Source organism: Nerophis ophidion, linkage group LG11 (genome assembly GCF_033978795.1).
Source record: "Nerophis ophidion isolate RoL-2023_Sa linkage group LG11, RoL_Noph_v1.0, whole genome shotgun sequence".
Classification (NCBI taxonomy): Eukaryota; Metazoa; Chordata; class Actinopteri; order Syngnathiformes; family Syngnathidae; genus Nerophis; species Nerophis ophidion.
In genome coordinates this window covers 3101937-3124747 of record NC_084621.1, presented here as the reverse complement: position 1 = coordinate 3124747, position 22811 = coordinate 3101937, and the positions used below count along the sequence as shown (strand labels likewise).

Sequence of the window (22811 nt, the reverse complement as noted above, 5' to 3'; positions counted from 1 at the left end):
CTTAGGGAGATAGGCCAAAAGTCAAGCGAAGAACTTGCCAGAGAGGGGTCAGGGGTCAAAGCATTTTCTGCTTTCCTCTCTGAACTTGGTGCTTTGTTACCAGAATTACTGATCCCCAACATTAGTGTGCTTATTACCCACCTGGAAGGAGAGGTGACAGCTTCATACCGTTCTTACTTTCCTACCTTACAGTATATAGGAATCTTTTTTTTTTATGCTTCTTAGAGCCACACAATGCGTGTAGCCGTGTGTGAGGTACTGGGAGAGATCCTGGTGCGTGTCCTGTGCGGAGACAAGCTGGACGAGTCTGGAAAGGCGGACCGGGACCGCTTCTTTGACACGCTGCAGGAGCATCTGCACGACACGCACTCCCATGTCAGAGCACGCGTATTGCAAGTGTACACGCGCATTGTCAACAGCAAAGTAAGTACTATACTCTACTCAAACAGTGTTACTAAACTTTTATTATGCTAAGATGCATTCATGGTAAAATAATTGTGGAATCAAAAATGGCATTTGCAAAGATTATTTTTTGGACATTTCTTTGTTACGCGGAGCAAACATAATTTTTTTTGTGTAGTGTTTCAGTAAGTTAAAGGAACACGAATTACATTTCTGCATTTATTTGAAAATTATTATTCTCTGCACACAATTTCTGTATGATCCCATTAGCTAAATCTCTTATGTGACCATCTTCCTGTATTAGGCATTGCCGCTTTGTCGCTACAGTGAGGTGATGAGTCTCGCTGTTGGGCGCCTGATGGACAAATCCATTAATGCTGTGAAGAGCGCCATCCAGCTGCTGGCAGCCTTCATAGCACACAACCCCTATAGCTGCAAGGTACCGCCTGACTACTTTAAGCAGTGAGTTCAATCAAAAACCTCACCAAGTTTCTTGTGTTTTTAAGTTGAGCAGCGCCGATCTGAAAAAACCTTTGGAGAAAGAGATGGCTAAGCTCAAAGAGATTAAAGATAAACTGATGGAGAAGACACCAGGTGAAGTTAACTTTTAGGTCTTTAGTTTTTTTCAATTTGTTTTGCCCAATGATGAGACCAAGGCGAATACGAGCTGACTAAACAACAGCTGGCTGCTTCTTGCTTCAACTGGCGGGTAATCTTGGCAGTGTAAGGGAGGCTTCTTGCGCTGCTGTAAGGGTCCGCCTATAGTAACCAGGCTGCACCCTTGTGCCTCCTTTCAAGATTACATGGGAGTAATCTTGGGTATGTAGCCTACAGTGTCTGTGTGTGTGTTTTATGTGTGTGTCTGTGTGTGTTGAGGCCTGAAGTTCCCCAGCTGTGTTCCCTGTTTAGTTGGCTATGAGTTGCTTCTTTGGTAATCTGAGGGCAAAACATTGTCAGTCTCACTCATTTCCTTGTTTATACTTTCTTCCACCTAGCTTTAACTTCAAATTTTTTAAATTGTCATTCAGCTCCTTTTGTTCATGTTACTCGTGAAGTGCATGTCACAATGCTTTGCCTCTTTTAGCCATTTCCAAATTCTCAAATGCATTAACTCTGAGTGCTTTGAGTCATAAAGTTACACCTGTTTGCTGTAGCACAACAGATCACATTCAACGTTTGTTTGGATTCATTTATGTGAGTGAGGCTGCACTCTTGTAGAAAGCCTCTCAGAATAATTGAAAAGGCTTCATAAAGACCACGATTCCATGTATCTGGCAAAAGATGCAAGGCATTAGTACACCGCGATATGATAAGATGACATCACATTACAACCTGCTGCGCTTGTAGCATCATAAGTACCGTAGTTTTATTGGTCATCTTTTTTGTGTGCGTTTCTATAGCTGTCAGATATTCTCCTTAAATGCCGTCTTGTCTCCGTGCTGGCAGTGCCTGTCATTAAAGCGTCAGAGCTGTGGGCTGCCATGGAGCCTGAGCTGCACGTCACTGTCCTGTCTGAGCTGGACCAGTTTGGTGATGCTGAGAGGAAGAAACCTCAAGGTGATAATGATGATGATGATGATGATGAGAATGTGGTGGATGACGACAGGGCCACAGCAGTGATGATAGCTCAGTACCTCCGGGTAAACAAGTACAGGTGATTCAAACACCCCAATCTTTTTTGTAATAGCTGGCTGTAATATAAATAAAAGGTTTTCATCTTTACCCTGCACAGGAAAGCGGTGCGTCTTTGTGTAAAAGCCCACAGTTGCTTCCCCAAGTCGGAGATGTTTGCTGCCCTGTCCACTCTCACTCCAGAGACTCTAATGAACACGCTCGCTCTGCTCTTCAAAGGTAAACCTCTTTATTTACTGCACTTGGGTTTTTTTCCATCTGCCGCGGAGAGATAAAAATGAAAACAACATTCAACTGCCATTAACATTCAGTTCTTAAGTGAGTCATTATTGAAGGACATTCATTCAATGTTTTCTTTGTGACCCTTTTAATTTAAATTGGCAGGTTCATAATAGATGTCATTGCAGGTACTTTAATTGAGTTGTACAAATACATGTCAAAAACCAGCTCCTTTTGTGTTTTTCCATTCAAGTTCTCATGCCCTGCAGCAGTGCATTGCTTGAAGTAAACTCTGACCTTTAGTATTTTACACGAGGACAGTCCTGTTATATTATGCTTATTTTCTCTGACCTTTCCATCATTTTGTTAATGTCCTGGGAAGTTCAATTAAATGCAAATATGTCTGGCAGTATAGCTCAGTTGGTAGAGTGGCCGTGCCAGCAACTTGAGGGTTCCAGGTCCGATCCCCGCTTCCGCCATCCAAGTCACTGACGTTCTGTCCTTGGCCAAGACACTTTGCCCACCTGCTCCCAGTACCACCCACACTGGTTTAAAATGTAATTTGGATATTGGGTTACACTATGTAAACGCTTTGAGTCGCTAGAGAAAAGCCCTATATAAATATAGTTCACTTCACTTCATCTAATACCATATATGTTATGCATTAATAGGGGAGATGCTTCTATTTTTTTACAAATTCTGAAGTAATGTTATAATATACAACAAAACCTTGGAAAGGGGACTTCTAACGTATATCCTGCAAGCTGCTTTTATGACACACATCAGCAGCTTCACCTAAGTTTTATGAATGATTGTTCGCCGTTTAGATATTATTTTAACATATTTGGCTGGCATTATGTATATTCCGGACTACAAGGCGCACTTAAAATCCTTTGTTTTTCTTAAAACTCGACAGTGCACCTTATAACCCGGTGCCCCTAATGTACGGAATAATTCTGGTTTTGCTTACTGACCTCGAAGCAATTTTATTTGGTACATTGTGTAATGATAACTGTGACCAGTAGGTGGCAGTCAAACATAAGAGATATGTGTAAACTGCACAATGATGGCCATATGACTCAAGTAAACACCAACATTTTATATGTTCCATTGAAAATATAAAACATTATACACGGTGCTCAAAAATCTATCAAAAATGTTTTAGCGTGACTTTGGTAAGCTATGAAGCTTACCAAAGTCATAGCTTTGGTATGCTTTTGGTGATGCACATCAAGCTTACTGTTTGATGTGCATCAACACATAAGTATTGCTATGGTGTGTGTGTGTATAAGGTAAGACCTATTATCTGGCGTTTTGTTTCGTAATATTATGCAAAAGCAACCTTTCTTACCTTCTGGTACCTTGCTGATCTGTATTTTGGATCTGCATAAATCCTGAAAAATTGCGCGCATCCGCCTTTGTAGTCCGTGGTGAGACCGTAGTCGATAGGCTTCTTTTTTTCCCCTCTATATTCTTGTTATGGGACATTCATCCTTTGCTGTTGCCATTTCTAATATAAAGTAGTGTAAGGTTCTTACTTACATCTGTCGGTAAACTCGCCATGAAAGCGCTAAAACATACCAGTGTAGTGAGTTAACATTATTCACCCAAGGAACTTTAGTTATTAGAGTTCCGGTCGGACAGTTTTTCACGGGAAACATTTCCGGTGTTGTTGTTTCCGGCTGAGGAGATGCTGCTCTGTTATTGATTTAAGTAACGTCTGAATGTCATTAGAACAGTTATCTCCACCTTTTACACTTCTTCCAATCCCGTCCTTGCACTCTACACCGCTACAACAAAGATGACGGGAAGAAGACGCTAACGAAGTTGAGTCACGTAAATAAGACCGCCCACAAAACGACACAGCCGAAAGCGGCTTGAAGATGATCTGTAAAAAAATCTATGCAACATTTTAACCAAAGAACCACCATTACATGTTATGTAAACCACAAGGAAGTGTTTTCAATTTAGAAAAAAATAATGACTTCTTTTATAGCGCCTTATATATGAAAAAAATAAATATACCATTCATCAAGTGAAGTGAATTATATTTTTATATAGTGCTTTTTCTCTAGTGATTCAAAGCGCCTTACATAGTGAAACCCAATATCTAAGTTACGTTAAAACCAGTGTGGGTGGCACTGGTAGCAGGTGGGTAAAGTGTCTTGCCCAAGGACACAACGGCAGTGACTAGGATGGCGGAAGCGGGGATTGAACCTGCAACCCTCAAGTTGCTGGCACGGCCGCTCTACCAATCGAGCTATACCGCCCTAGTATATCAGTAGTGCGCCTTTTAATACGGTGCACCCTATGGTCAGGAAAATACAGTCGTCTATTTTGGAATAGTGCAAACTAACAGTGCTGCGTTTGAACTGCTTTGCCAAGTTGGCTATACTCTCGGTTTTGATTATTTCTTCTATTTAATCCAATAGATATCATCCGCTTCTTTTTCCTCTCAGCACTGTCCTTTCCACTCACTTTCTCTGTTCCAATGGTTGAAAAACAGTTATGTTGATCTCTAGGTATAAGCTAATGCTAGCGAGGTAAGACCAGATGTTTTGTACTGATCTTATGGGGTTCACTGTTGCATTAGCTTCGCCGATTATCAGGATTTTTGCCTGTGGTTTAAAGCATAACAATTAGCCCGGAGGCCGTTTTTATTTTAAACACATAAGTTAGGGAACTCGTAAGTCGATGTGCCACTGTAATTAAAGTCAAATTACCAATGATTTTGACACACACACGGTGTGGTGAAATTATTCTCTACATTTGACCCTTCACCCTTGATCAACCCCTGGGAAGTGAGGGGAGCAGTGAGCAGCAGCGGTGGCTGTGCCTGGGGATCATTTTTGGTGATTTAACCCCCAATTCCAACCCTTGATGCTGAGTGTCAAGCAGGGAAGTAACTCGCGACCTACCGATCTCAGGGCGGACACTCTAGTGTGTTTCTCAAATGGGGGTACGCGTACCCCTGGGGGTACTTGAAGGGATGCCAAGGGGTAGGTGCGATTTTTTTTAAAAATAGCAACAATTTAAAAATCCTTTATAAATATTCAGTGTTGACAACTAGATTATTTGTGGACATGTTCCAAAAATATTGATGTTAAAGATTTCTTTTTTTGTGAAGAAATGTTTAGAATGAAGTTTATAAATCCAGATGGATCTCTATTACAATCCCCAAAGAGGGCACTTTAAGTTGATGACTTTTACGTGTAGAAATCTTTATTTATAATTGAATCACTTGTTTATTTTTCAACAAGTTTTTAGTTATTTTTATATCTTTTTCTCCAAATAGTTCAAGAAAGACCACTACAAATGAGCAATATTTTGCACTGTTATACAATTTAATAAATCAGAAACTGATGACATAGTGCTGTATTTTACTTCTTTATCTCTTTTTTTCAACCAAAAATCCTTTGCTTTGATTAGGGGGTACTTGAATTAAAAAAAAAAAAAAAGTTCACAGGGGGTACATCACTGAAAAAAGGTTGAGAACCACTGCACTAGGCCACTGAGGATGTCAATATTAAACTATAATTTTGAATGGTTACTCTTCAGTATACAGTATTGGGTTGTGGCTTCTCATCAAGTTTTCAGTAAGTAAAGAGGGGTTTCCTTGTACTTTATAGATTATAACCAATAAGGTTGTGTAGAAAGCAGTTGACATTTCATACTTTGTATGCTAGTTTTCCCTATTATGGTTGACATTTCCCTGAACTTTCTCCCTTAGGGTCTGATAAGGATTCTTTTGAGCCCAGCCACAGCTTGCCTTCCACTCCACAGAAGGAGGGCGATCAAGAGGCAGGTGATGCGGAGCTGAAGAAGCAGGAGATGTTGGTGCAGTACCTGAGAGATACAGAAACATTTGCCCTTCAAGTTGAGAGGGCCATCTCTGTCATCAACTCCATGCTCTACTGGAAAACCACTTCAGGTGGGAGGTCTTCCAAGAATTAGTCACCACTGAGCCCAAATTTACACTCACTAGTGTTCTGTGTATTTGGACTTTTAGTGGTTCAGGAGGCAGTGCAGTTTTGCGTTGCGGTGTGCGAGTTCAGTGTTGCCAACTCTCTCAGCGGAGTAAGGAAGATGTTGCCATTGGTTTGGTCGACTGACGCTGCCATCAAAGATGCTGTTGTCCAGGCCTACAGGCGCCTCTATCTCAACCCCCAAGGAGAGACCACCAGGTCCTAAAATCATTTATATATAAATAACACGCCTAATAGTGGCCACTATTCTAATGAATGTTGCGTGATTTGATGCCTTATGGACCTGCACACTATAGGCATCTGTAAAGCTGGAGTTAATGGCATAGTATAGTTGTATTTCAATACATTTTTGGTATATCTCCCCTGATCACTATATAAAGAAATAAGGTATTGGCAACCACTCAGCAACTATGTTAAATCCTCCTTTTAGGATGAAAGCTCAGACTCTTGTGGATAGTCTTTCTGAACTGATGGTGGATGCATCTCTGGGAACAATTCAGTGTCTTGAGGAAATTGTGAGTAGTTTACAAATCTGTTTCTCCAACTCTTAAGTCCAGTGATTCTCAAAATGTACGCGGACTCCATTTAGTGGTACGCCAAATAAATCTGTAAATATGTACTTTATATGGAGTATCATTGTTGATTGTGCAGTGTGTGTGTAATGTTACAGTGGCCAAAAACATTTAACACACTCAGTTTGATATAATGTGGTCGTTAGGTTCTATTAAATACCGATTGCGTTATTCCAGAGATTATGTTGAATAGAAAATCCTTTTTTACTTTTTGAAAAAGTTATGCGCAGCTGCCGAAACCTGTTTGGTGGATAATGCCCCAATGTGACAAAGTGAATGGTGGATTGTGTTCCTATGTCACAGAATGGGGTAGGCGCTATTCAACCAGTGGGCTGCCCTGACAACAGCCAGAACCATGTCTGCTCACGCACTGCGGTCTGTGTTGTCCTAGGTTGTAGGTACACAGTAGGACCTTGGTTGATCAGCTACCGTCATAGGCCATGCGATAATTTGGTGGAAAACCAAGCGATTGACTCTGGTGGGGGGGAAATCGGGCATAAATTCGGGTCTACGACACGATCACATTTTATAGAATATCGTGTTATATTGGGCCACGTTATATCAAACTTTGAGGTTATACTTGTTAAATAAAACCTGCCTTTTTCTTTTTATGAATACCTAGGCCTACTATGCTACTGTTGTTTGATGATTGGTGATTATGGTTGCACTTGGAAAGCCCAAGTTTTTTTCTGAGGCAGTACTTGATGAAAAAAGTTTGAAAACCACTATTGACTTAACTCTAAAAAGTCCTTAGTACTCGGCCACGTTTACGTGCAGGGTCGACTGTCCAATTCTGATTTTTTTTTTTTTTTTGTCAAATCCGACCTTTTAAGTGGCATATTACAAAAAAAAACGATTTCTAACGTAAATACAATCAGTCCCGCATCCGGACATGATGTTGCACGCACGGCGGCATTTATGGTAGTATAAATGGCTTAAGGCTTTCAAAGATTTTGTGCAATTAAAAGCAACATTTTCTTAACCAAATTATTGAGCATAGAAAATTAGGAAGAGGACAAGTCTTTTTGGCTTTTGCAGTTTTACGGATAATTTACTTCGATGTCTGCTTGAAGAGCGTGTCAGTTGACGAGCTTTCGGAGACATCATTTGAGCAACTTTCATGTGAGTTCCAAAAATATTGTTTTTTCACCCGTTTTGTGCTCAGTTGTCAAATTTTTTATTTGTAACAGTCTATTTTGGCAAATATTTGACACTTTTTCTTTTTGATGACGTTCTGGCCTGATTAATGCGACCTTACCGTTGTAGCGTTCACATTTAGGAAGCATCGCATATATATCCAATTTTATTTCCACATACAAAAGAGGTCTGGGTCCGATAAGTAAAATTTGGAATTTCACTGTTCACACGGACATGAACATATTAGATACAGGTTGAATATGGGCAAAAAAATTGGAATTGACCTGCAGTGTAAACAAGGCCTTCATGATGTGCTGCGATCACTAATGCAGGAGTGTTGTAAACCGCCAAACATGTCCCCGCAGGTGCAGGAGTTTTTTGGCAGTGGCAGCAGTTTGGAGTCGACCGTTGTGCAGGTTTTATGGGAAAGGTTTACGGGTAAAACTGAAACCTCTGCTCTGTGCAGGCGAGCTGCAGTGCTTCTGCTAGGCATGGCTACACGGTAAGTCATGGCCATACAGATGTTTGATCAATCTGATAAGATCTGATACTAAACATATATCAAAAGGGTTCTGTTTTATAGGCATAATGCTCAGTTCTGATTAACACTTTCACAAAGTGCATAATCCTGTATAAAACAGTTACAGTACAAAAATAGTCGTCACACATTTGCCAGCTGGATTTTACACAAACCCACATATAAAACACATTTTAAATATATTATCATAGCTCAATTCATTACATGTTGGTCCTGCGTCATCCAGCAAATCATCTCATTTGTACAAACATGCGCTCATCTGTGTAATTAAATCCACAACCATATAGATAAGGCTGTTGCCAGTGCTTTTCGATGAACAAATGTATTTTTAGTGCCCCCCGTCAAAGACTTCCACTGCTCCAGGGTAGAGCAAGCGAGAGTAAAGCAATCTGCAGTCCACCCACATTGCTGCCTCTCTTCATCCACCTGCGTGCATTCACAACCTATTAAATCTAATGTATTTCTTAAAACTCGCTCACCCACGTAAATTATCTTCCAAGTTGCGGAGCGCCAGCAAGGCCATCTCACATTTGAGACATGTAGTCCATACTTCTGCATGAATGCAAATGTTTACACAGTTTTGTCCAAAATGTTTTGCTTTTCTTTGCATGGATGTGTTTTATTAACAGGGCTGAAAGGGAGGTGGTCCTCAGTAATTTGGACACTCTTTGTTCTGTGGCTTTGGGGGAAAAAGTGACTGAGGACTTTCTTTTGGCAAGGGACACCATTATCACCATCTGCAACATAACCGACCACATTAGGGTAAGACAACCTGCATTACGGCACATGTTTCATCAAGCTGGAAATTAGTACCTCCTTGGTGGGTGTTAGGATGGTGGCTGAATCAGCTACAGTTGCAGAAGGAAGGCCACATCGTAAACAATAGGGAACAATGTGTGTTCTTTACGTTCATGCTATTCGGAATGATAACTTAATATGGACCACAAAGTTTCAACCTTTAGGTACCGTACTATTACCCTTGGTACCCCAACAGTGTGGTACCAAAAATGGTACACTATAGATTAGTTAATTGGGTTTTGACAATATGTATTAATGAACTGTGCTGCTGGATTTGTTCCAGTATTTAGTCGGGTTGTAAAAAAAAAAAGAATCATTACAAATTGATAACAGATTTTAACTTTAGAGATTTGAATACATCGTTTGCAAGCTTCTGGATCTATCTATATTTAGTAAAGATTGGTCCTAATTGGTAAGTCATGAATCGGTTGACCGCAGAGGTGTTATAAAATATGGCCGTTTTATCTTTTGAGACTTCTGCGATGACGTTAGACGAGAGTAGCAGTCTTGTTTGCGACTGTCGACATCAACAGAGTAACATGCCATACAGCACCGAAAGAGTTAACCATGCTGCCTCTAATAGAAATGTATCCAGAGTACCGGTATGTTTAGGTACCGGTTCCTAATTGGATCGGTCAAAAATTCTCAACTTATGATACTGTTATCCGTACTTTTTTTTTGTTTTGTTTAATCATTATTGTTAGTTGTTGTATTTACTTGATGCACAGCTCATATTTCTTGCTACTTGAGCAAACAGCTGGTAGTTTTTCAAAGTGTTTTTTTTTACCTCTTCTTTTCTTAAAGTTTATGGATTGCAATGCACTGAAGTTATTTGTTCCTAGTTTTAATACAGTAACTGTCTGTTTTGTCTGTTATTTAAAAAATAAACAAATTAGGTTGTTGTGACATCAAGCAAAGATTCCATCTGCATCAAATCGTAATGTTTTAAAATACTTTATTGAATCGTATCGTAACCCATGTATTTAGATTCATATTGGATCGCCATTCACAGTAGAGATGCACACCCCTAGTATTTAGATATATTTTCTTGGCATTAGTATCTCATCTTCTCATAATGTTGTACATTTAAAATATCTCTCCTAATGCTCATTTGGGCTACTAAAACATGTACTATGCTGTGTTAAAACATTAATAACATACAATATTTGTTTTTCTCTAAGCAATCCAGAGGTGCACCGTTCAGACTGCCTCAGGAACATCAGCTCTTCACCTGCCTCACACATGCAATCGCTGAAGGTCTGTCGTTTTTTTCTTAATGAATATACTCTGTATTTCTCACCTGTCACACTCACTCGTTCCTTCCGGCAGGTGCCATGATGGAGGACCCTCACTGGCAGAGCTTCATGGAGCAAGCCGTCCGCCTCATCTACTTTCTGGCTGAATGCCCCGACCAGCTGTGCTCTCGGCTGCTACAGCGCACCACCCGACTTCTTTTAGATCAAGTTGCAGAAGGCCAAGAGGTCAACAAGGATGGCAATGAAATACAAGATGATGAAGAGTCTGGTGAACAAGGTGAGTACTGCCATGTCTTATCACTGCCCTGTTTTTTGAGGCCTTACCATGTGTTCTCTCGCGCAGTGAACTGTGTGTGTCTGGCTCAGCTGCTGGCCCTGTGCGGTTCTGTGGCCTTCTGGCAAGTGTCTCACCTTGAGCGTAGTGTAAGCAGTGAGCTGCGAAGGCGCAGAGGAGAGACTGAGGAGAGGGAGGAAAAGGAAAAGGGCCCATCCAGCAAAGTTAAGGTACACAAAGATGTCAATTTTTACAAGTCTAGCAAAATATTAACATTGCCTAGTCTATAAATAAAGAATATTTTAATACTATTTTATTTGGTCATGTTTACCAAGTTAAGTTGAGGAACATCGCTCGTATTCAAGATTTCTGAAAAGAGTCCGATGTAGGGCTGGGCGATATTGGCTTTAATTAATATCCCGATATTTTTATGCCATATTGCGATATACGATATATATTACGATATTTTGCCTTGGCCTTGAATGAACACTTGATGCATATAATCACAGCAGTATGATGATTCTATGTGTCTACATTAAAACATTCTTCTTCATACTGCATTAATATATGCTACTTTTAAACTTTCATGCAGAGATGGGAAATCACAACTAAGTCATTTGACCAAAACTGTATTTATTAAATACTCTTCGTTCTCTCACGGGGGACTTTTTAAATTAAAGAACAAATTAATAATCTTGCTACCTTTTTTGTAGTAACACATCTGCTGCATACTTTGCATATTGCTGTTGTCTGCTGAATATCTTCCCACTTGAAGCCAAACCACTGACAGATGATGGATCCCCTGCTCTTTATTTTGGGCATTTATTGTTCTTCCTCCATTTGTGATAAGTTTCGCACCATCTCTCTCTTGTATTGTCACAAGCTTTTCTCGCTCGACCTGCCTCAGCTAACGTTAGCCATGCTGCTACCTCTCTGATCGGCGAGAGCTATGACGCTAGACCCGCGAGAGTAAATGAGGTATGTAAGAAGGCGGGCTTGTTTTCCGTATCTGTCAGAATGAGAGGCGAGGAGGAGTGAGAAACGTCTGTTGTGTAATGCCCGCTGCTAAAAGCAACTTGACCTGCCTCAGCTAACGTTAGCCATCCATCCAGCCATGCTAACGTTAGCTCTCGGCGAGGGCGTGTAACGCTACATGCGCAACAGTATGTGACGTGTGTAAGAAGGCGGGCTTGTTTTATGTCTCTGTGAGGAGTGAGAAACGCCAGTAATGTAATGCATGCAGCGAAAAGCAACTGTGTGAGAACATATAATCGAATATTACGATGTAGTCATTTGCTATATCGCACAGAGAGAAACCTGCGATATATTTATATCGCTATATTGCCCAGCCCTAGTCAGATGAAACATCTTATTTTTTACCTCTACTTCATGTCTTTTACTCATAATTAATTTGTCTGTAATCCATGTCTTGAACATAACTGACACTAAAATGTTGCCACTAAAGAGTTTGTGTTAACATTTTCTATTTAGTGAAGATAAACAGTAATGGTGTTGCAATTTTATGCTTGTACATTAACAAAAGAACAAAGGAGAAAAAAATCCTTATTGTTAAAATGGTAGTAGAAAAAACTAACAGAATATTGCTTTTGCAGAGATCAAATTAAATAAGAATCAGAGATGTAAAATTAAAGATCCATCCATCCATTTTCTACCGCTTATCCCTTTCGGGGTCACGAGGGGTGCTGGAGCTAATCTCAGCTATAATCGAGCAGTAGGCGGGGTACACCCTCGATAAATCGCCACCTCATCAAGGGCCAACACAGATAGACAGACAACAGTCACATTCACACACTAGGGCCAATTTAGTGTTGCCAATCAACGTATCCCCTGGTGCATGTCTTTGGAAGTGGGAGGAAGCCGGTGTACCTTGAGGAAACCCACGCAGTTACGGGGAGAACATGCAAACTCCACACAGAAAGATTCCGAGCTCAGGATCGAACCCAGGACCTTCAAATTGTGAAGCAGACGCACTAACCCCTCTTCGACCATGCTACCCTAAAATTGAAAGATGAAAAATAACAAAATGGTTACATAAATATAAATAAAAATACAACTTAGAATTAATAGAAAATGAAATAAAAATAGGTATAAATTATGTAGTAAAAGGGACATGTATAATTTATAAATGAATGTAAATAAACAAAACCTTTTATTAATGATCAGGGAATAATACTGCTTTAGATTGTTGAACTTGACATACCTGTTGAGATGACTATTTATTGTAAAATGTAATGTATTGTTCTTGCGTGTTGCTAAAATTGAAAGGGAAATGAACATTCTCCTGGGGACAGGTTGATTGGCAACACTAAATTGGCCCTAGTGTGTGAATGTTGTATGTGTTGGCCCTGTGATGAGGTGGCGACTTGTCCAGGGTGTACGCCGCCTTCTGTCCGATTGCAGCTGAGATAGGCTCCAGCACCACCCGTGACCCCAAAAGGGACAAGCGGTAGGAAATGGATGGATGAGTGACTGTTTTAAATAACCTGTTTTTATTATGTCCATGCAAAATGTGATGGTAGTAGTTGCAGCACCAAAATAAAAATTGAACACCTTTTGAATGGGGAGTTGCTTTCACAGGTTATACTGGTTCAGTGTGAATTAGTCTCTAATTTTGCTTGTGCTGTTGAAATGGCTAAGTGTTAGCTTTGAAGTTGTGGCAGGTTTGTTACATTAGTCCCTTGTCTCTTATGTAAAGCTTTAATTTTCCTCAAAGCAAACCGCCAATGACAGCGCAATGGAGGAGGATCTGGGCTTAGTCGGCGCCTCTGCAGAAGACACAGAGGCCGAGCTCATCCGCAAGATCTGTGAGACGGAATTACTGGCTGGTAAGGATGGCATCTAATGTTCTGCTTTGTCCCTTCATTAAATGTACGCTGCTGTGACATTCATATGTTAATTAAATGTTTATCTTAAACTCCCCCTCTACTCTTCTCTTGCCTCTAGAGGAGAACCTTTTGTGTGCATTTCTTCCCTTGCTAGTGAAAGTCTGCAGCTCCCCTGGACGCTATTCCCACCCACAGCTCACCACTGCTGCTTGTTTGGCCCTGTCACAGTACATGATGATCAGGTACACACATCCTCTCTTGTTCAGTTACAACTGAGACACTTCTCGTCAGGATAATCATAACACCTCCCTTTTTCTCTCTCTCCAGTCCGTCCATTTGCGAGGAGCATTCCCGGCTAATGTTTACAGTACTGGAGCGCTCTGCTCTTCCTGTCGTCAGGGCCAATGCCATCATTGCCCTGGGAGATCTCACTGTCCGCTTCCCAAACATTTTAGAGCCCTGGACACAGAATTTATATGCAAGGTAGAGCAATGAATTTGTTGATGAACTTCAAGCTGCTGGCTTTGATTAACATGGACCGTTTGTTCCTCACAATTAGAGGACCTTTGTAGCTTGATTACACAGAATAACCTAATGCCTGATGTCTAAGCTGGGTGGGCGGTCTTGCTAAGTGACATCTTATCACAGATGCATGCCTCTGTCGTGTTCCTCTAAGCCTCTTTATACTAACATAACAACAACATAATGTGCAAAAATTTACACTTTTGTTGCAACTTTGATGAAACTAACGGTCCTGTGGTTATTATTAGTACATCAACCATTCTGACAGTGATTTTAGAGATAAACACACTAAATGAACTAAGGTCAGGTCGCTTTAGACAGTGTAAATTTTTCTAAAATTACTAATGTGTAACAGATTGTAGCTGGTAGCTGCTGTAATTACGTAGAGTGGCTAAGCAAGCAGGGGGGGAATTTAAATGTTTTACACTTGTGTCAAGAAGTTCACTTTTAAAAACAATTTAATGGCTTTTATAGTCAAATTAAAGCTGGGTGCCCTATGGCCAACTTGGATAACGTTTGATGTGCTAGTTTTAATTATAATGCATCAGCATTTAGGTGTTTTGAATATGTCAGTCAGTTTTCTAATGTCTTATTGCCCTCCTAGTGTTTCCTACCTGATAAGTTCTCGCTAATTGTCTCCCACGCAAACACCTCCACTGTCCTCGAAGGCTGCTGCTGCTTTGGAGCCTTCAGATAAGCGTATTAAGAATTAATTACCCTGTTCATTGCTGTGGTAAGCCCCTGTGTTAGTGTGTGCAAGAGCCGTGTACGCTTTTCTGATCTTTTGCCAGAAATCCTACTCGCTGTCATGAATGGGGGGAAATAGTTAACGAGTTTCTTTTGTGGTGTGGGTCGGCGTGAGCCCAACTTTAAATTGCGCTTTCACACCACACCAAACCAGCTAAACTGACTTTTGAGGATAGAAAAACGGTATGCGAATGAACTTGACGACATGTTTGCATGCTTTCTTAATATTTTATTTTCATATCATGAGCCGGCAGTCCATCTTTTTACAATCTGGGACAAAACAAAATTGGCGAAAACGTTACTTAAGCTGATGTGAGTAACATTGCTTTAACTTGACTGTGTGGCTGCATGGTTATTTAATAATTTACTTTTAAATTCTCATTGAATTAATTATGACAATGTTAAAAAATATCCGTATCGATTTTCCTTATTACATTTTTGAATAAAATCAATTTGCCCTGAAACAAATGTAGACTTGATGCTTTGGGTTCACCTCTGCTCATAAATTATAATGGATCTGTGTCAGTATACGATAAGCCACTTTACAAAACATTTTGATAAAGAATGAGACTTCGCAGAAGGGTTCTCTGGTGCCAGTTTTAAAATGTTGTTGCTATTGTTTGTGAAAGAGGTACACATTAAAAGTGAATGAGGTGTGTCTTGCGTCATGTAGTTACTAGGTGTTCAAAAACAAGTCGTAAGTATTTTCCGCGTGAGCACAGACCTGACACCACAAGCCCCGAGAATGTGCCTACAGAAGCAACTCAACTTTTATCACTTTCGTTAGTACTAAGACAGAGATTAGAGACAATTTTCTGTTGTTTGGCAACACATTACCTTCTTGGTCAAATAAAAAAGCCAGGTAGGTTCAAAAGGTGGCTGTGGGGCAATTTGTGGAATGCTGTCTAACCTGTGGCATATTGTAATAGGAATTAAAAAAACTCAACAAAAATGGGAAAGAACTACAAAAAGCATAAAAGTAAGAAGAAAACATTAATGGTTGAGGCAAAACAGATTTTTTTTTTTTAAATCTATAAAGATTTTTAAAGCCTATTTCTTTACCAATTACAAGACAGCATCAGCATTTTCAATTAAAAATCACTGCATCTTGTCTATCTGTTGGCCCTGCGATGAGGTGGTGACTTGTCCAGGGTCGCCCGTGTGCAGCTGGGATAGGCTCCAGCGACCCCATAAGGGACCAGTTGTAGAAATGGATGGATGCATCTTTGCTTTTAAATATAATTTTAGCTTAACAGGTTTACAAAGATTTTTTTTTATATTTTTCTCCAGCTATGACTCTCCCTCTTTTGACCTCATTGTAATACATAGTCACTTTTAAGACATTACTGTTTATTATTATAATGTTTTCTTACAATATAGGCACCTTGACTGGTAAGCTACTTTTTGATGGCTCGTTCTTGGCTATTGGTGACATCGCTCTTTTGGTTTGAAGATTTGATCTTAAAGTTCAGCTTGGGCGAGAGATGTCTCGTTACCCTAATTTGACATCTTTTTCCTGTTACAGGCTCAGTGACGAGGTTCCCTCAGTAAGGCAGACAGCTGTGACGGTGCTGACACAATTGGTGCTTAAGGATGTTCTTAAGGTCAAGGGTCAAGTCAGTGAAGTGGCCGTGCTGCTAATTGACCCCGAGCCTCACATTGCCAGCCTGGCCCTCAACTTCTTCAATGAGCTGGCCAGCAAGGTACGTGCATGCGCGCGCACGCACACACATACTTTTGAGAAAAGAACATTTGAATTATTGGAAAGTTCTTCACATCGTAACCTGCCATTCATATTCATCAGGATAATGCAATTTACAACCTGCTTCCGGACATCATCAGTCGTCTATCCGACCCTGAGAGATGCATGAGCTCTGAGGACTTCAACACCATCATGAAGTAAGAAGGCTTTCATGTGGGACATGTTGACATGTAAGAGTGTTTTTCATGTTCCATCAGATGTAATGTCTGTGTGTTTTTAGGCAGCTCTTCTCCTACATCACCAAAGAGAGGCAAACCGAGTCTCTGGTGGAGAAACTTTGTCATCGCTTCAGGACTGCTAGGTGAGACCATCACGCCTCTCACTGTTTCCTTTGATCGTGTCCAGCTGTGATGTGAAGATGCAGGGGTAGGATGTGTGTAATTAGTTGTTCGCTTTGTCTTGTGTGGTAAGAGGCAACCAGAATTCACAGTTGAATTCACCCAATAATGACACGCTGACATCACTTGCACTCATTTTGTCATGGAGGTTGTGTCTGCGTGTTGTTGGAGAATGGAGGTGGAACAATGGGGTGTGACCTGTGCCATGGGTCCGGCTCTGAGTCATCCATACTCAAAGCTCAAAGGAAGGACATCTTACATTACTCAATGGCAAAGTGAATTAAGACATGACGTTCAATAGAAAATGCAATTTGGTCCAAATGCCAGTACAAAGCCAAAACGCACAAGTAAAAGATATAGAATGGTGTGCAATTTGCATAATTTTTAATCAGATTTTAATCCCTCATTCATCTTTCTTCTCTCCTTCCCAGGACGGAGCGTCAGTGGTGTGACTTAGCCATCTCTCTGTCCCTGCTGTCCATGTGTGAGCGTGGCTTCAAGAGGCTGCAGGAGTGCTGGGAGTGTTACAGTGACAAGCTGACTGAGCCCGGCGTTTACCAGCCCCTGCTTGCCATCACTGCCAAGCTGCGACGCGGTGCCAAGCTCCAATTCAAGGTGCAATACACACGCTTCCAGTAGGGTAGGCATGTGGTGGTGCTCAGCGTCAACATGTGTTTTGCAACAGAGCCAAGTAGACGAGTTCGAGAAGCGGCTGACGGCGGTTCACACGCGCGGCTTGGAGAATGTGGAAAGTCCTGATATAGGTGAAGAGGACCAAAAAGAGGAAGCATCTTCTGATAAGACACTAATGCGGAAGCCCTTACCTGCCAAAGCAAGATCTAAGAGAGGTCTGTGCATAATATTGACCATTTGACAGATTGATCACAAGACCGTGTCTCAAAAAAGCACTAATGTACACTGGCTACTTTTTACATGTACACTCTAACTCTGCACTACTTCCACATAATACATACCATATATCAGTGTTTTTACCATTTACATATATATATATATATATATATATATATATATATATATATATATATATATATACATATATATATACATACATATACACACACACACTTATTTATACTTGCAGTGTGCATTGTTGGGCCACCAAAAATATATATTTCTCAGTGGTCTGTATGGGCCGCAGCAGAACTCAGTTGTGATACACTTTTTCACCACTTCTGGCAGTAATGCCGATCTCAAACAGAAGAAGTCTGGAGCTAAAGAAAATCCAAGGCAGAATCCACTAAAGCAGAAACAAAGGAAAATGTAAACTGCTCCGAAATTTGCCAGGAAGGCTCATGTCAGAGCCATCAAAGCAAAAATGCTAAAGTAATGTGTGAATGAACCAAAGTAATGTGTCCCCTAGCTTATTTTCAGTCTTTTTCATTAAGTTCAAATCACATGCCTGCAGTTAAAGGGGTACTGCATTTTTAAAAAAAACTTTGTCTATTATATGAGAGAAGCACTGATGTTTTTTATTTTTAGGATTTTAAAGATGATAAACAATTGAAAAATGCAGCTAATGGGAGTTGCGTTGTAGCCTTCAAAGCCCTCAAAATTCAAAAGGCTCTGTTTTTACATACACACTTGTCCAAAGTGTCCCCAGCCTTCCGCTCGAATGCAGCCATAAGTTCCAGCCTCCTCAATGTGTAGGTTTTTAGGGGTGTGATTTAATGTAGTAAAGACGCGTTCATTTCAATATATATGTTCAATATTTACCAAATTATGATCATTTTAATCAATGCCAGGACTGATTTCTGCAGCGCATTGAATTTTGTTTCTATAGCACCGCACGTCCGAATTCTGGCAACAAATGTGTTTCCTACTTCCACAAACAAACGCATGTGTGTGTTGTAATCATGGTAGAATCGATAACAGACAACAAAGACACCTATTTTTGGACAAATGTGAATTCACAATCTTATATTTTTGAAGCCGAAAATACTGAGGATAAACTACTGCTTATAGAAGCAAACATGAAGGAGGAGATGTTTGAGCAGACTGAAGCCGAGACAGTGAGATGAAAGTGATTTTGACACTATAAATGTGGAACTTTGAGCCATGCTATTTATACAACGCATAACTATAGAGTGAGCCACTTTTATATTGCTCGTGTTACATGCAGCACGTCATTCATGTTATTGCAACTACAGTACATACACTGTCTGGCTAGCTGTGTACAAACAACTTAAAATGTGGGCTAATACTTTACAGATACTGTAGTATGATTTTTCATGTTTTTCGGTCAGTGCGAACTCAAAACTCATGTTGTGCTGTCGTAAAAGCTAGCTTATTGCTTTTATGGCTAATATTGAATTATGCTGATGTGTTACTACGCCAGAAAAAGAGTTCCTCATTTCTCGCTTTTACAACAACGATGTTGCTACAGCTTGGTTATCATACAGGTTATGCAAAGTAGCTGAAGTATTGACAGTTTTTGAATGCATTTTTAAAGTGATTTAGAGGTAGAATTAATTGCTGCCATTAGCTTCATTGCCAGAGACCAAAAACGAGCAGATTTTTACATGTTGATTGCAAAAAAACAAAACCTTGTCTTTTTGTAGCTCATGATGATTGTGAACAATAGGAAAAATAAAAAGTGCAATTCTCCTTTAAAAAAACCTTCATTATTAATTAAGTATACTTAAGAACAACATAATTATGTACCGGTAAAAAAAAATTCTGTCAGTTATTGAGGCTCTTCTTGCGCAGTATACTTTTTTTTTAGTAATTGTTTTTCTAATCACTCTTTGCTAAGCCTAAGGCTTATGTGTTAAAATAATAATAATTTTTGATTAATAAATGTTTTCATATAATTTGACAAGGTTGTAAAGTGTAAGTACCAGTAGGTAAGATATTTATTATTGAATACCAAGAAAATCCAGTGTAAGATGAGTCATTCAGTGTTATTTTAGTCGGTCCTGGGTCCCTCTGTTGTGGAAAAATTGCGATTCAGGATCAAAAAGGTTAGGAACCCCTGAGCTAGATGATAAGGGCTGTAAGTTTTCCTGCCATAAGTCACACACAACATAATATTTAGGAGTGAAACCAAAGGACACTGCAGTTTAGCACACATTTGTAATAATGTTGCTAAAATAAACAATCACGGTCATAGAGTTTTGTCTATTTGCTGGGGGGGAGAAACTACATGATGAAACTTACAGCCCTTATCATCTAGCTCAGGGCTTCTTAACCTTTTTGATTAAAGTGCAAATGAAAATACAGCTCCACCATTTTGTTCATAATTTTTGTACAAGAAAGTTCACAATTACTTTTTTGCTGCAGACGTTTAAATTGTTTAAGCTAGTCATACATCAGCAGTCACTCGACTGATTTATTACTGCCACAAATGGTGAAATATTATGGATTATGACTAGTTTTTAATCATATTTGTTTTTATATTGGTTTTATTTTTATTCATTTTTTGTTTTATTCAGTCATTGGTGGAGCATAATATTGTTTTTAACATGGCTGTGCAGCACTTTGGAAACTTTATTGTTGTTTAAATGTGCTATATAAATAAAGTGGATTGGATTGATAGTTGACACATTACTGATAGAACATTATCAAAATGTACTTTTTCTGTAATAGGAGTCAACTGTCCAACTGGGTGATATGTTTACGGTCTTCTCTATCCAGGTAAATCCAAGCAGTCAGTTTGCAGCCGTGAAGACGACAGTTTTGTGACTCCTCGAAAAACTCGCAAGTCAAAGAAACCTGCTATTACTTTCTCCAGTGATGAGGAGGAGGACGAAGAGGGTAAGTCTATCTTAAATGCCTACCTAACCCACCTTTTTGGCTTTAAGGTTGAAGTCGAAAGTGTTGATCGGTAATGTGCCACTCAAATCCTGTAGTTGGCTGTATTATGCGGTACAAGGACTGTCTTACATGGTTCACTTTACATAAGTCCGTACGTTTCAATGCACTAAGTACTTCTCAAATAGTTTGGCTCTAAACAACCCATTGAAACACCTTAATCTGATTGTAGTCGGTTTTTTAAAAGTCGGGTTAACACACCTGGATTAAGCGATTGGAAAGCAGATCTCTTGAGAGGTTGTGGCGGCCGTAGAGGACCCTTCGTATAGCGCATGCGCCAGGTTTAGCACACCTGGGTGCAACGCAGAAGCGGATACCATTCAATAAAAACGAAGCAATCATCGTAATGAAGAAGAGACAGTTAATTTAGTTCACAAATTAAAAACAACAGAAAATGTTTGAAGTGCATTGATGGTAGAATAAAGATACAGATTTATTTATGAAAGTAGCTAAGGAAATGCTGGTTTAATCCAGACTCCAGAAAAAAATATGAATGAGATGAAAGATAATCAAGCAGGTATATTAAAGCGTACACAAACCTCCTAACGCTGCATTTGTGCAAGCCAACTGATTAACTTTCCGGCAAAATCGTCCAGAACAAAAGCAACCTTCCTCTGGATATCAGTCGGGACAAAAACCGTATTTTCCTTCGGATTTAAAACTCCTTCCATCAATCCACAGAGCCTTTTAGATAAATTATGAGACATTCAGAAAATTTTTATTTCCATAATTTTTGTCTGAAAATTCCTTCGGGGAAAAAGACCTCTTCCGCCGCCTTTCTCTGCATCTGCCCCGATACATTCTTGGTAGTTTACATGTTCTTGGCGCAATCCAAGATCATTTCTTGATACTGTTTTCTATTTAACATTAGCATAGCCATTGAAGATGTAATATTTGTAATTTGTGCCAATATTACAGCCAACATTAGCTAAAACAAGTTGTAAGGATCTGCAAATCCTAGTGTGACGTCAAATCAAAGGTCAACCAGAAAAGAAATTCAGTTATCCGCGCTGAATGGAAATAAGAACCCCCAGATTATGAGAGGTGCATGACCAATAGTCGCATTTGAGTGTGCATGAGCACTTACACACACACACACACACACACACACAGGTGTGAAAATACAAAAAAAAACAAGTATTTGAGAAATCAGACTAATTTAGTGCATTGAAATGTAGTGACTGTCATTTGTTTGACACCGCACAATGGAGGATTTACAAAGTGTGTTGTATATTTCAGCGACACTGATAAAGGATCCATGACATGTCCAGAAGAGGTCACATGATTTCTCATAATCCAATCCTTATTTCTTTCATCAGATGCCGTGTTGACGGAGAGCGAGACCCCTAAAGTCACCACGCCAATTTCCCGCACATCTCGCCGATCTCGCCTCAGAAACTGATTTTCCTTTGTTTGTTTTTTAATACTGTCTCTTTTTTAAAAATCCTATTATTGTTCAACATTTTCCATAATTTACTCGTTTGTTTTTAGATAAACTTGTATATTTTTTAAACTTCGATTTTAATTATGTGTAGAGAAGCTGGAGTCAGGACAGAATTGTAATAAACCTGCACCAGGTGTGGTTGGTTCAAAACTCTCGAGCAGCTGTGTCGCATCATTGCAGTCCAATCTGTCTGGTAGGTTAGGTTAGGGGGGTCCCCAAACTTTTTGACTTGGAGGCTGCATTGGGTTAAAACACATATATACAGTTGAAACACACATATATATATTACTGGTGTGGGAAAAAATAGATTCTCATATTGTGCGATTCAGAATCGATTCTCATTTTAAAAAATCAATATTTTTTTATTTATTTTTTATCATTCCAACAAAACAATACACAGCAATACCATAACAATGCAATCCAATTCCAAAACCAAACCTGACCCAGCAACACTCAGAACTGCAATAAACAGAGCAATTGAGAGAAGACACAAACACCACACAGAAC

General features: G+C 39.8%; 1 protein-coding gene and 1 non-coding gene across 3 annotated transcripts in view; both read left to right on the top strand.

The window, feature by feature from the left end:
- ncapd2 (non-SMC condensin I complex, subunit D2) overlaps positions 1-22454 on the top strand; it is a 29138-nt gene extending 6684 nt beyond the window's left edge. The window contains exons 9-32 of one of the 2 annotated variants that reach the window (XM_061914914.1): positions 6-153; positions 226-423; positions 707-841; positions 909-996; positions 1849-2056; positions 2135-2253; positions 5984-6184; positions 6263-6437; positions 6670-6754; positions 8314-8450; positions 9116-9248; positions 10466-10541; positions 10614-10817; positions 10884-11044; positions 13549-13660; positions 13779-13902; positions 13988-14143; positions 16455-16632; positions 16734-16828; positions 16912-16992; positions 17461-17644; positions 17715-17877; positions 20684-20803; positions 22180-22454. In XM_061914914.1, coding sequence (XP_061770898.1) covers positions 6-153; positions 226-423; positions 707-841; positions 909-996; positions 1849-2056; positions 2135-2253; positions 5984-6184; positions 6263-6437; positions 6670-6754; positions 8314-8450; positions 9116-9248; positions 10466-10541; positions 10614-10817; positions 10884-11044; positions 13549-13660; positions 13779-13902; positions 13988-14143; positions 16455-16632; positions 16734-16828; positions 16912-16992; positions 17461-17644; positions 17715-17877; positions 20684-20803; positions 22180-22262 — 3364 coding nt within the window. In that variant the 3' untranslated portion in view covers positions 22263-22454. Of the gene's footprint in view, positions 1-5; positions 154-225; positions 424-706; positions 842-908; positions 997-1848; positions 2057-2134; positions 2254-5983; positions 6185-6262; positions 6438-6669; positions 6755-8313; positions 8451-9115; positions 9249-10465; positions 10542-10613; positions 11045-13548; positions 13661-13778; positions 13903-13987; positions 14144-16454; positions 16633-16733; positions 16829-16911; positions 16993-17460; positions 17645-17714; positions 17878-20683; positions 20804-22179 lie in introns of both variants that reach the window. The other variant, XM_061914913.1, reaches the window with a different exon arrangement.
- On the top strand, positions 1040-1347 carry LOC133562446 (small nucleolar RNA U85). The gene has a single exon (XR_009808908.1). It is a non-coding gene; the product is annotated as a small nucleolar RNA U85 (small nucleolar RNA).
- Positions 22455-22811: the final 357 nt, after the last annotated feature.